The sequence below is a fragment of the Neoarius graeffei genome, chromosome 5 (assembly GCF_027579695.1).
Source record: "Neoarius graeffei isolate fNeoGra1 chromosome 5, fNeoGra1.pri, whole genome shotgun sequence".
NCBI classification, from domain to species: domain Eukaryota; kingdom Metazoa; phylum Chordata; class Actinopteri; order Siluriformes; family Ariidae; genus Neoarius; species Neoarius graeffei.
Genome location: NC_083573.1, coordinates 63,470,303 through 63,482,973, shown reverse-complemented (window position 1 = coordinate 63,482,973; position 12,671 = coordinate 63,470,303). Strand labels below are relative to the sequence as shown.

Here is a 12,671-nt window from a genome sequence, read left to right as displayed (position 1 = left end):
AAAACAGATAATTAAATTAATGGAGGCACAACTGCCATTGTTGCTGTTGGGTTTACAGACCATTTCAGAATTTAACCATTATCCAGGCACTTATTCAAACAGATTCAGAACCGGAGATAGCAGAAAGACAGAGAATTTCTTTCAGAGAGGTTTCTGTCCCTTGGTATAATGTTCTGTTAGATCAGCCTTTCTCAACCGGGGTGCCGTCTTGCTTCATTAGGGGTGCCGTCAAAAAATTATATATTCTAACATTGAAAGAAATAAAATGAATTAAAATTCCAAAAAATGATGGCTACACTAATGCAGATCATCGCCGCCTCATGCATCATCAAGATTCATCTCACGACCCCCTTTCCCATGTCACAACGTCACTGCCAGGGTCAGCGTATGGTCAGCGTGACTGCATATATTTTATATGGGGGTGCCTTGAGAATTTGCATACTTCTGAAGGGTGCCATGACTGAAAAAAGGTTGAGAAACGCTGTGTTAGATTGATTAGGTTTGTAGACCTTGGAGAGAGCTGTGAAGGTATGCGGAAGAATTTTATATTAAATTTGATTGAAGGGTCGGATTTATTTTATTTATTTTTTTTACAGAGCACTAAATGGTGTGGGAGTACAAGACTCTGATGTTATAGCTAATGTTAGTACAGAAAGAGATTCCATTATAGCACATATCCACTTTCATGCACTTTATCTGGAAAGAACAAACCAGAAGCAATACGGTAAAAAGATTTATCCACACTGCTTTAGCATTAGGCTGACACTGACTGTTGTACTTTAGTTTCCTGATTCTGAACCTGTCAAAGTGAGTTTGTAACTTTTTTTTTTAAATATATGTTCTTTACTGGTACAGATGGACTAGCCTGACAAAGTATAAATATCTGGTTATAAAGTCAAAAGTTTATAACACTATGTTTTATTCTTTTTTTTGTTTGTTTAAATTGCCTCATTTTAAACAATCTAAAATATGAAAATCTAACCAAGCAATAGCTATAAATGAACTGAAAAATATTTACTATTAAACTATTTAGCGAATCTAATTTAATCAGTAAAGGCAAAAAAAAAAAGCTTTAACTAATGACAACATACAGTGTCTTGCAAAAGTATTCACCCCCTTGGTGTTTGTCCTGTTTTGTCACATTACAAGCGGGAATTAAAATTTAATTTTTGGGGGGTTAGCACCATTTGATTTACACAACATGCCTACCACTTTAAAGGTGCAAATTGCATTTTTTTTTTAAATTGTGACACAAACAATAATTAAGATGAAAAAACAGAAATCTGGAGTGTGCATACGTATTTACCCCCCAAAGTCAATACCTTGAAGAGCCACCTTTTACTGCAATTACAGCTGCAAGTCTCCTGGGGTACAGTATGTCTCTATTAGCTTAGCACATCTAGTCACTGGGATTTTTGCCCATTCCTCAAGGCAAAACTGCACCAACTCCTTCAAGTTAGATGGGTTGCGCTGGTGTACAGCAATCTTCAAGTTATGCCACAGATTCTCAACTGGATTGAGGCTTTGATTAGGCCATTCCAAGAGATTTAAATGTTTCCCTTTAAACCACTCCAGTGTAACTTTAGCAGTATGTTTAGGGTCATTGTCCTGCTGGAACGTGAACCTTCATCTCAGTCTCAAACCTCTGCCTGATTCAAACAGGTTTTCCTTCAGAATTGCCCTGTATTTAGTGTCATCCATCTTTCCTTCAGTCCTGACCAGCTTTCCTGTCCCTGCAGACGAAAAATATCCCCACAGCATGATGCTGCCACCACCATGCTTCACTGTAGGAATGGTGTTTTCAGGGTGTTGGGTTTGTGCCACACATGGTGTTTCCCATGATGGCCAAAAAGTTCAATTTTAGTCTCATCTGACCAGAGAATCTTCTTCCATGCTGTTGGGCAAACTCCAAACTTTTTTTTTTTAATCTTGAAGCAATGGCTTTTTTCTGGCTACTCTTCCATAAAGCCCTGCTCTGTGGAGTGTATGGCTTAAAGTGGTCCTATGGACAGATACTCCTGTCTCCACTGTGGATCTTTGCAGCTCCTTCAGTGTTATCTTTGGTGTTTTTGTTGCATCTCTGATTAATGCCCTCCTTGCCTGGTCTGTGAGTTTTGGTGGGTGGCCTTCTCTTGTCAGGTTTGTAGTGGTGCCATGTTCTTTCCACTTTGCTATAATGAATTTAATGGTGCTCCCTGGGATATTCAAAGTTTGGGATATTTTTTTTTTTATAATCCAACCCTGATCTATACTTCTCCACAACTTTGTCTCTGACCTTTTGGAGTGCTGCTTGGTTTTCATGTTGCTTGCTTAGTAGTGTTGCAGAGTCAGTGTCCTTCCAGAATAGGTTGATTTATACAGACATCATGTGATAGCTCATGTGACACTTTGATTGCACACAGGTGGATCTTAATCAACTAATTATGTGACTTATGAAGTGAATTGGTTGGACTAGCTCTTATTTAGGGGTTTCATATAAAAGGGGGTGAATACCTATGCACACTCCAGATTTCTGTTTTCTCATCTTAATTGTTGTTTGCGTCACAATAAAAACAAATACAATTTGCACCTTTAAAGTGGTAGGCATGTTGTATAAATCAAATGGTGCTAATCCCCCCCAAAATCCATTTTAATTCCATCTTGTAATGCGACAAAACAGGACAAACACCAAGGGGGATGAATACTTTTGCAAGACACTGTATATTTATGTTTACTAGCATGATCTATAGGCTTAACAGATTCAATAAAATCAGTCCTTTTTTAGAGTCTGACTAAGATCTGAGAGTGACTAGCAATATATTTCGTAAAGATTTCGATTTGCTAATTTAATACATATTCTGTATGCATTTGTTGGTCTGTGGCAATTATAGTGATTAGAATGTAATAAAACAAACATCATGCGTTCAAAACATTTTGCAGAATTTAAGAATTCTGTTTTATTTGCCCATTTTAAATGCTGTAGAGAGATGATGTAAAGAAGAAACATTTCAATATTGCCATCTACTCTATTTATCAGAATGTTTTCACATTATAAATAGTGAGATCAGATACAGAGAAGGTTAGGTGCAGAACAGAAGTCCAGGAGCTCACGCTCTTTTAGAGGTGGATATAAGGGTGGAAAGACAGAGAGCACAGATGTTCACATGGATGTTTCACGTGATTTATTGGTGTCAACTGGTAATGGAGGCATTCCACCTTTTAACACAAACAGGGTAAAGTGAGAGTGAGAGGGAAGAATGGAAAGGGAGGAAAGGAGGAAGAGAGAAGAAAGAGCAGCAAGGTACTTACTTCCCTGTTTATCCGAATCTACAGGGTCCAAACTCGTAGAGGTGGGGAGAAGGGGTAGAAAAAGAGAAGACAGAGACTAGTTAATGAGAAGCTGAAAGAGCTGTGGGAAGAGGAGGATTGACAGATTACACAGAGGAAGCTGAAAACAGAGAGAGGTACACATGGGGAGAGACAAAAAGAAAATAAAAGAGAGCCAGGGAGAAAGTGTTAACATACAACATTAGAAATGGATGTATATACTTGTATGAGTGTGTGAATGAGAATAGAGCTGGTGTGTGTTCAAGGTGCGCCAATTTAATACCAATTTAACATACTGCCTCACACTAAATGTGCACTCTCTTAAGCCTTACTGTAAAGTAGAAGAGAATAACCATAAGTTATGACTTCTACAACAGCCATTTGCCCTGCTACAAAATTATACTCTTATAACTTGGGGATTTGGGCAGAAACTCGCTCAAAGCACACTGGAAAAAAGCTCTCAAATAGGCTAAGTGTAGAGCTAACAAAACCTAGACCTGTGTGCCCTGTGATTTAATGGCCACCATCATCATGATGGGATCCTAAATAAGAGGACCTCAACTCACCTTCAAACACACTCCTCTAAAGCCTCTTCATACTCCCCATTTAAACAAAACAAAACATACCAACAAAACATCAGTACATCCTGTCAGCTCCAGCACTTTATCTGCACCCTCACTGATCCTCAGCACTAATTTAGGTGTGCTCCCAGGGTTTTATTTTTATTTTTTCTATTTTTTATTATACAAAAAAAAATATCTGGAAATGGATAAAAACATTGAAATTCACAAATATATTATTTTTGAAAATTAAATAATTATTTACTGCTGCTTGTTCTTTTGATGTCTTTTGGACTGTTTATGCCAATTTATATTTCAACTTATTTTTGTGAAATTAGCTCAGTACATTATTTATGGCAAGGATTACCTAATCCAACCTTTCATTAAGTAATGCATGCAGAAATGCCAGAGCATATCTTGTATTAACGTACTGATCACAGTAAATCCAGAGAAAAATAACTGTAAATGACTTCATAAAGCATGTGCATATTTCTGCTTGCTTTTTGACCCAAGGCTACTTTAAATTGATGCTATCATAATATTTGAGCCAAAAAGTAACATTCTAACTTCCACCTGTAGGACTCTAACACAGACTACAGAAAAGGATGATACAAAGAAACAGCACATTTTCTAGTCTAAATATAAAGGAAGTCAAGGTGAGCAGTGAGATGTTGTGGAAATCTACAATTGAAATTCCACAATGATTAAGAGATGTCTAAGAAAAGCTGTGAAAAAATGAAAATGTGATTATTGAATAGTTTATGTAAGCACTTGTTTCGACTCACACCAAACCAAGCAGTTACTGATTATTTTTCTATAACAGCATGCCCTGAAGTGTGACTTTATTTCACTCATCCCACAGAAGTTTGACAATGACGATTGCAGCTAGAAAACAATTATTCCCTGATCATCTTTCTCTTGGGGCGGGGGCAAAACAAAACAAAACAAAAAAAAAACCTTGTCATCTTACAGAGAAACTGGAAGGCTGTCTGTCCTGGAAAATCTCCTCTGTCAGGAGAAAAAAAAAAACAGAATTCTACATTGTTTTTTTCTCAATTAGAAAGTGCTAACACTGGGGACTCCTTCCATAAATTTTAAAATAAACATCTCCTGCTACACAGTTTTACCATATGCAGTACCAATCAAAACTTTGGACACACCTAATTTCAATGGGTTTTCTTTTTTAATATTAATTAAAAGACACTTCATGCCTTAAAGTAATGATGAACTGTTGTTTCTCTTTACTTAGTTGAGTTGTTCTTGACATAATATGGATAACTACACTTGTGAAATAGGGCTATTTACTTTTTTTATTATTTACTATTTACTGTTTGATCTGAAATGCAGTAAGAAGGCAAGAAATTGTACTAATTAACTTTTGATGAGGTGCACCTGTTAATTGAAAAGCATTCCAGGTGACTGCCTCATGTAGCTGGTTAAGATAATGCCAATAGTGTATAAAGCACCATCAAGGTAAACAGTGGCTACTTTGAAGAATCTAAAATATGAAACACATTTCATTTATTTAACACTTTGTTTACCACATAATTCCATATCTGTTCCATATGTTATTTCATAGTTTTGTTGTCTTCAGTATTGTTCTACAATGTAGAAAATAGTCAAAATACAGAAAAACCTCTGAATGAGTAGGGGTGTCCAATCTTTTGACTGGTTCTGTAAGTGATATGTTTTTATTTGTTAAATAAAAAGGCTTTTTTGTTGTTTGTTTCTTAATTTTACTTAGATTGCATTGAGAATCTGTCATACAAATCCTTGTGAATAAGCGCTTACTATAGAAAGTTCAACGTACTAAAATGAAACTGGAAGGAAAACGGAACCAGTTTCCGTTAGAGCCATGCTGTTACAGAAAATTAATCAACATCTTCTGACCTGTCAAAATAACGAATTCCGGTTTGCACCTACAGTGCAGCGGGAGAAATATCAATGAAGTGAGCGGAAAACTATATAAGCTGTACAGTACAACATCCACCATAATTCTTAGTGACCTTACTATTAAAATAAAATGGTTTCAAGAAAGTATCTCTTTAAAAGGCAGACAAACATGTAAGCATGCATACAAGCCAAAAGGATGGTCTAAACAAAATATTTGACAATGATCTTCCCAAAAGGTGATTGTGGTTCTAGCAAATCTATGTTACAGAGGATGTATGAAGCTAAGCAGCAAACCACCTAAAGACCAAGCTCAAATCTTTCTCTGGAGGGACAAGGCAACTGTGAGTTCAGAGCTGTGTCTGGAAATAATGTCTCAAATAGCTTAGGCCAAAGCAGGGAGAGAGAGAATGGGACAGCTGATCCAAATATTGAACGGACTCAAAGAGAATCAGATAGAAACAAACACTGGAATTGTTTCTGGAGAGAGGCAAAACTGAGGACTCACATCAATGTAATTGGCATTGATGTAGTCGGAGTTTGGATCACCAAGGAGTGGGTGCAGCTTCACACGGTGACGGTCATCTAAAATGTGTACACACAAAAATTAAACATTCTTTACATTGCATAATACATCTTTTACAAGCAATATTAGACCTTAATGGAAAGCATTTAAAAACATAAATCATTAATAATGGATGTTACAAATGTTTCTGTATAACGACCAAATTACAATATTTATTTTTCCATGCTTAACAATTATGTTTGGTAATAAATGTTGGAAAAAACATAGCTCACAGTCCATTAGCGTGTCGTGTCTTCCCTTAGATTTATCCTTCTTCTTGGTGACATCCCAGCCTTCAAAGAAGCTCTAGGGCAAAATAATAATAATAATAATAATAATAATAAAAAATAGGCACATTTGTCAGCTTCTTACATATAAATTTGCATGTAAAAATGACTAAGCTACTTGATGCAGGTTTGCCTTTTTTTTTTAAGATGGTCATGGTTTCACAAAAGTGTATTCAAACTGTTGAAAATAGTTCTAACCATAAGTGTCTCTTGGGACAACAAAAAATTGCAATGGACCAAGCTAGGGCTTCAAAGAAAAAAAAATCCTCAAAAAGCTTCCAAAAATGAAATTTCTTCCGTTAACATGGGAGACCAAAAAAGATTTTAAAAAAAAGAGAACACAATCTATGTCATAAAAATCACATTTTCTTCTTCATGCCAGTCAGTACCTCCTGTGTTGCCATGGCAATGCTCTAAAATAAACGCTCATTAGCCATAGTCCCCCTGTGAACAACCTAGCATGCTCCATCCCTCGTAGTGGTCTTCAAAAATACCAAAGGCAAACTGGAGAATTTGTAGCCTGAGAAATCACCATGCTGTCATTCAGCAAGAGGCAGAGTAGACTTTAAAAAGTTTTTCCGTCCCACCCCCTGCCTCTCTCTCTCTCTCTCCCTATAAATCCCAACCAATTTCTAAAACACTCTGCCAAGTAACAAAGACTAAGATTACACACTGTCTTTACAGCTAGTGCTGCACTCATGACTCGGCTCTTTGGTGCTGCCAAGCACACAAACATGCCACTGTACTGTTTACTTGCACTGAATGCATGAAACGCAAATAGGAACGCTCACCCTAGAGCAAACAGGCTTTATGGTACATTATAGTCAATAACAGACCTGCAGAGGAGTTGCTTTGACTCTTCATTCCCAAGTTAAGAGTGAATTTATTTATGATCTATCATCTGTATCTTCCAGCTTCAATGATGTAGAGCATTGCTGTCAATTATTGAGGAAGGATGTGACATCTAAACCATGTTCTGTTATGAATATAACATTCAGTTACAAATATAATTTTAGTTTGATCTTAAAAAGTTACCAGTTTATTCAAGGTAACTTCAAGGTAACGCCAAGGTAACCTAACAAACTCATTAATTGTAATTCAATTATTCTAGTTGTACAAAAGATGAACTGATAAACAAATTTGTCTAATCAGAAGTTAACCCATAAATGAGGGTTACTGGGTCATTTTATACTAGCCAAGGCTACATCTGCAAGCTTTAATTTAAACTTCTTTTCTACATTATAAACAATTAGGTTAAAAATGGCATGAATTAAAAAAATGCTATTTTAATATTATTAGAAATCAAATAAAACAGTTTGGATATCATTTTTATGCTATAAACCAAAACATTTCATAGAGCTTGACACTTCCATTATTGGCATCAATGGAACACATACATTAAGGCACACAATCTATAGAAATGTCCTCCTGTTCTTAACACATCTTAACCTTGACGAAAAATCATTGATGCTGTGTATAAGCAAGTTCAATTCACTCTTTCTCTCCATCAAAAAACTTTCTCTCTCCTTTTGTCTGTTCATCCAACCATCCTTCCCTCCTGCCCTCCTTCCTTCCCTCTTTCAGCTTCTTAGCCCCCCCCATCACTTCCAATGCTCACCTTATCCTTTTGTTATGAACTAGATCAATACTCACGGTTTATTTTTTCACTAGGAAAAGAGTTTATGAGCTTGTGTCAGGGTCAGACTCAAACTTTGGCCCTCTGTTTCATTTGTTCCCATTATGAGGGCCAAAAAATACTAAGCTCAAAAAAAAAAGTGCGTGCACACACGTACACTGATCAGCTATAACACCACCTGCTTAATATTGTGTAGGTGCCCCCATAAAAACAGCTCTGATCCGTCGGGCCATGGACTCCACAAGACCTCTGAAAGTGTGTTGTGGTATCTGGCACAAAGACATTAGCAGCAGATCCTTTAAGTCATGTACAACCCCGATTCCAAAAAAGTTGGGACAAAGTACAAATTGTAAATAAAAACGGAATGCAATGATGTGGAAGTTTCAAAATTCCATATTTTATTCAGAATAGAACATAGATGACATATCAAATGTTTAAACTGAGAAAATGTATCATTTAAAGAGAAAAATTAGGTGATTTTAAATTTCATGACAACAACACATCTCAAAAAAGTTGGGACAAGGCCATGTTTACCACTGTGAGACATCCCCTTTTCTCTTTACAACAGTCTGTAAACGTCTGGGGACTGAGGAGACAAGTTGCTCAAGTTTAGGGATAGGAATGTTAACCCATTCTTGTCTAATGTAGGATTCTAGTTGCTCAACTGTTTTAGGTCTTTTTTGTCGTATCTTCCGTTTTATGATGCGCCAAATGTTTTCTATGGGTGAAAAATCTGGACTGCAGGCTGGCCAGTTCAGTACCCGGACCCTTCTTCTACGCAGCCATGATGCTGTAATTGATGCAGTATGTGGTTTGGCATTGTCATGTTGGAAAATGCAAGGTCTTCCCTGAAAGAGACATCGTCTGGATGGGAGCATATGTTGCTCTAGAACCTGGATATACCTTTCAGCATTGATGGTGTCTTTCCAGATGTGTAAGCTGTACATGCCACACGCACTAATGCAACCCCGTACCATCAGAGATGCAGGCTTCTGAACTGAGCGCTGATAACAACTTGGGTCGTCCTTCTCCTCTTTAGTCCGAATGACACGGCGTCCCTGATTTCCATAAAGAACTTCAAATTTTGATTCGCCTGACCACAGAACAGTTTTCCACTTTGCCACAGTCCATTTTAAATGAGCCTTGGCCCAGAGAAGACGTCTGCACTTCTGGATCATGTTTAGATATGGCTTCTTCTTTGAACTATAGAGTTTTAGCTGGCAATGGTGGATGGCACGGTGAATTGTGTTCACAGATAATGTTCTCTGGAAATATTCCTGAGCCCATTTTGTGATTTCCAATACAGAAGCATGCCTGTATGTGATGCAGTGCCGTCTAAGGGCCCGAAGATCACGGGCGCCCAGTATGATTTTCCAGCCTTGACCCTTACGCACAGAGATTCTTCCAGATTCTCTGAATCTTTTGATGATATTATGCACTGTAGATGATGATATGTTCAAACTCTTTGCAATTTTACACTGTCGAACTCCTTTCTGATATTGCTCCACTATTTGTCGGCGCAGAATTAGGGGGATTGGTGATCCTCTTCCCATCTTTACTTCTGAGAGCCGCTGCCACTCCAAGATGCTCTTTTTATACCCAGTCATGTTAATGACCTATTGCCAATTGACCTAATGAGTTGCAATTTGGTCCTCCAGCTGTTCCTTTTTTGTACCTTTAACTTTTCCAGCCCCTTATTGCCCCGTCCCAACTTTTTTGAGATGTGTTGCTGTCATGAAATTTCAAATGAGCCAATATTTGGCATGAAATTTCAAAATGTCTCACTTTCGACATTTGATATGTTGTCTATGTTCTATTGTGAATACAATATCAGTTTTTGAGATTTGTAAATTATTGCATTCCATTTTTATTTACAATTTGTACTTTGTCCCAACTTTTTTGGAATCGGGGTTGTAAGTTGTGAGGTGGGGTCTCCACGGATCTTACCCGTTTGTCCAGCGCATCCCAGAGATGCCCAACTGTATTGAAATCTGGGGAATTTGGAGGCCAAGTCAACACCTAGAACACTTTGTTATGATCCTCAAACCATTCCTGAACATTTTTTTTAGTGTAGCACAGCACATTATCCTGCTGAAAGAGGCAATTGCCATTAGGGAATACTCTTGCTATGAAGGGGTGTATTTGATCTGCAACAATGTTTAGGAAGGTGGTATGTGTCAAAGTAACACCCACATGAATGCCAGGACCCAAGCTTTCCCAGGAGAACATTGCCCAGAGCATCAAACTGCCTCTGCCAGCTTGCCTGCTTCTCAGAGTTCATCCTAGTGCTATCCCTTCCCCAGGTAAGCTACGGACATGCACCCGGCTATCCACATGATTCATCAGACCCAGCCACCTTCTTCCATGGCTGCATGGTCCAGTTCTGGTGCTTATGTGCCCATGTAGCATGTAGATGCTTTCGGCAGTGAACAGGGGTCAGCATGGTCACTCTGACTGGTCTGTGGCTACGCAGCCCCATATGCAGCAAGCTGTGATACACTGCATGTTCTGATACCATTCTATGATAGTCAGCATTAAAGGTAGACTGCCTTTCAGATTTTTCAAGTTTAGGTCATAAAAAGAATTTTCCCTGACACCCAATTATTTTTGTTTAGTGGACTGAAAGCTACTGAATTTGAATCACAAACTTCCAATTTTATTATTATTATTATTTTTTAAATAGAACAGTTAATGAATTTAGGGCCACATGGCCCTTAATTCTCCACTATTTTTTCTTGCTTCACCATGACCCAATTCAAGATACTACTTCATGCATCATGTGATGGGCTTTCCACATTTGTGCAAGGTACTGTGGGATACAAATTTGAAACAGGAGAGAAAAATGGAGGACATGAGTGTGCAAATGAAACGTGAAAAACTGACTACAATAATGGAAAGTGAGAAGAAAAGATGTTATGTTGTGAAGGAAAGGAAACGCAGGACCAAACTAATAAATATCGGTGGTCAGTGAGCACCTCGGTGTGATCAGGTGTTCATTTAGTGACAGAATGATGTAACTCTCAGTGCACAGTGCATGGTCAAAAGTAAACCTGTAGATGGCTGTAATGCAACACTGGATGTCAGCTGCTGTAAAACCTAAAAGAAGAAGGTAAACCTGTGCATACGCACACGGACTTCCTCTGTCTGCTTGACTGCAGGAAGCGAGTGATTTCATGCACATTATTTGCTAGGGAATACCCTCAAATTAAATAACTTCCCAGCCACAGAATGACCTGGGTTTTTTTTTAGATATTACAGAAATAAACATACATCACAATCACCAAATTTCAGAGGGAACTAAATTTCACCGATTTTATGAAATCGAAAGGCCATCTAGCTTTAACTTTTTTCTACAATTTGTGCTACAATAGCTCTTTTGTGGGATTGTACCAGACAGGCTAGCCTTCACTCCCCACACATATCACTAAACTGTGGGTGCCCATGACCCTGTTACTGGTTCACCAGTTGTACTTCCTTGGGCCACCTTCGGTAGGTACTAACCACTGCATACCCAGAACACCCCACACGACATGTCATTTTGGAGATGCTCAGACCCAGTCTTCTAGCCATCAAATTTGGCCATTGTCAAAGTTGCTCAGATCCTTACACTTGCCCATTTTTCCTGTTTCCACCACTTCAACTTCAGAAACTGTTCACTTGCTGCATAATATATCCCAGGGGAGCAATGCCGGAGAGGTATGGAGAGGCCTGAAAACCATCTCTGGCCACACAAAGGACAGTGGGAGGGGCCCTGTATCTGGGGGCCAGGACTGGGCAAATGAGTTGAATCTCTTTTTCAACAGATTTGACTGTGCCACCCCACCTTCCCCCACTCACCATAGTCCTGACCTGTCTGTGATATCACTCCATCACCCCCCTCTCCCCTCATAATACCTCTGACACCAACAGCTCCCTCCTCACACCACATCACCCCCCTCCGTTCCCTGCCAGACCAATTCAAACACTCCACCCCCGACCTCACTCTACAGGAGTCACATCTCGGCTACACCCCTCACCTCTCCATAACAGCTGATCAGGTGTTGAAGGAGTTGAGGAGGATCAAGACGAGGAAAGCTGCTGGCCTTGATGGTATCAACTCCAGACTGCTTAAGGACTGTGCAGATCAGCTCTGTGGGATACTTCTGTACATTTTCAACCTGAGCCTCAGTCTGGAGAGAGTTCCACTTCTGTGGAAAACATCATGTGTGGTTCCAGTTCCCAAGACTGCGCACCCCAGGGAGCTCAACCACTTTAGGCCAGTAGTGTTAATGTCTCACCTTATGAAGCTCATGGAGAGGATTGTTCTATCCCACCTTCGACACCTGGTGAACAGTGAGATGGACCCCCTACAGTTTGCATATCGACTGGGCATTGGTGTGGATGACGCTGTCATCTACCTGCTACACCAGTCACTTTTACACTTGGAG

General features: G+C 38.9%; 1 protein-coding gene across 2 annotated transcripts in view; it reads right to left on the bottom strand.

Annotated features, from left to right (window-relative positions):
• ptprub (protein tyrosine phosphatase receptor type Ub) overlaps positions 1–12,671 on the bottom strand; it is a 487,258-nt gene that overhangs the window by 62,747 nt on the left and 411,840 nt on the right. For both annotated transcript variants that reach the window (XM_060922216.1, XM_060922217.1), the window contains exons 18-19: positions 6,555–6,627; positions 6,265–6,341 (exon numbers count right to left, since the gene is read on the bottom strand). In XM_060922216.1, the coding sequence (XP_060778199.1) occupies positions 6,265–6,341; positions 6,555–6,627 (150 nt within the window). The remainder of the gene's footprint in view (positions 1–6,264; positions 6,342–6,554; positions 6,628–12,671) is intronic.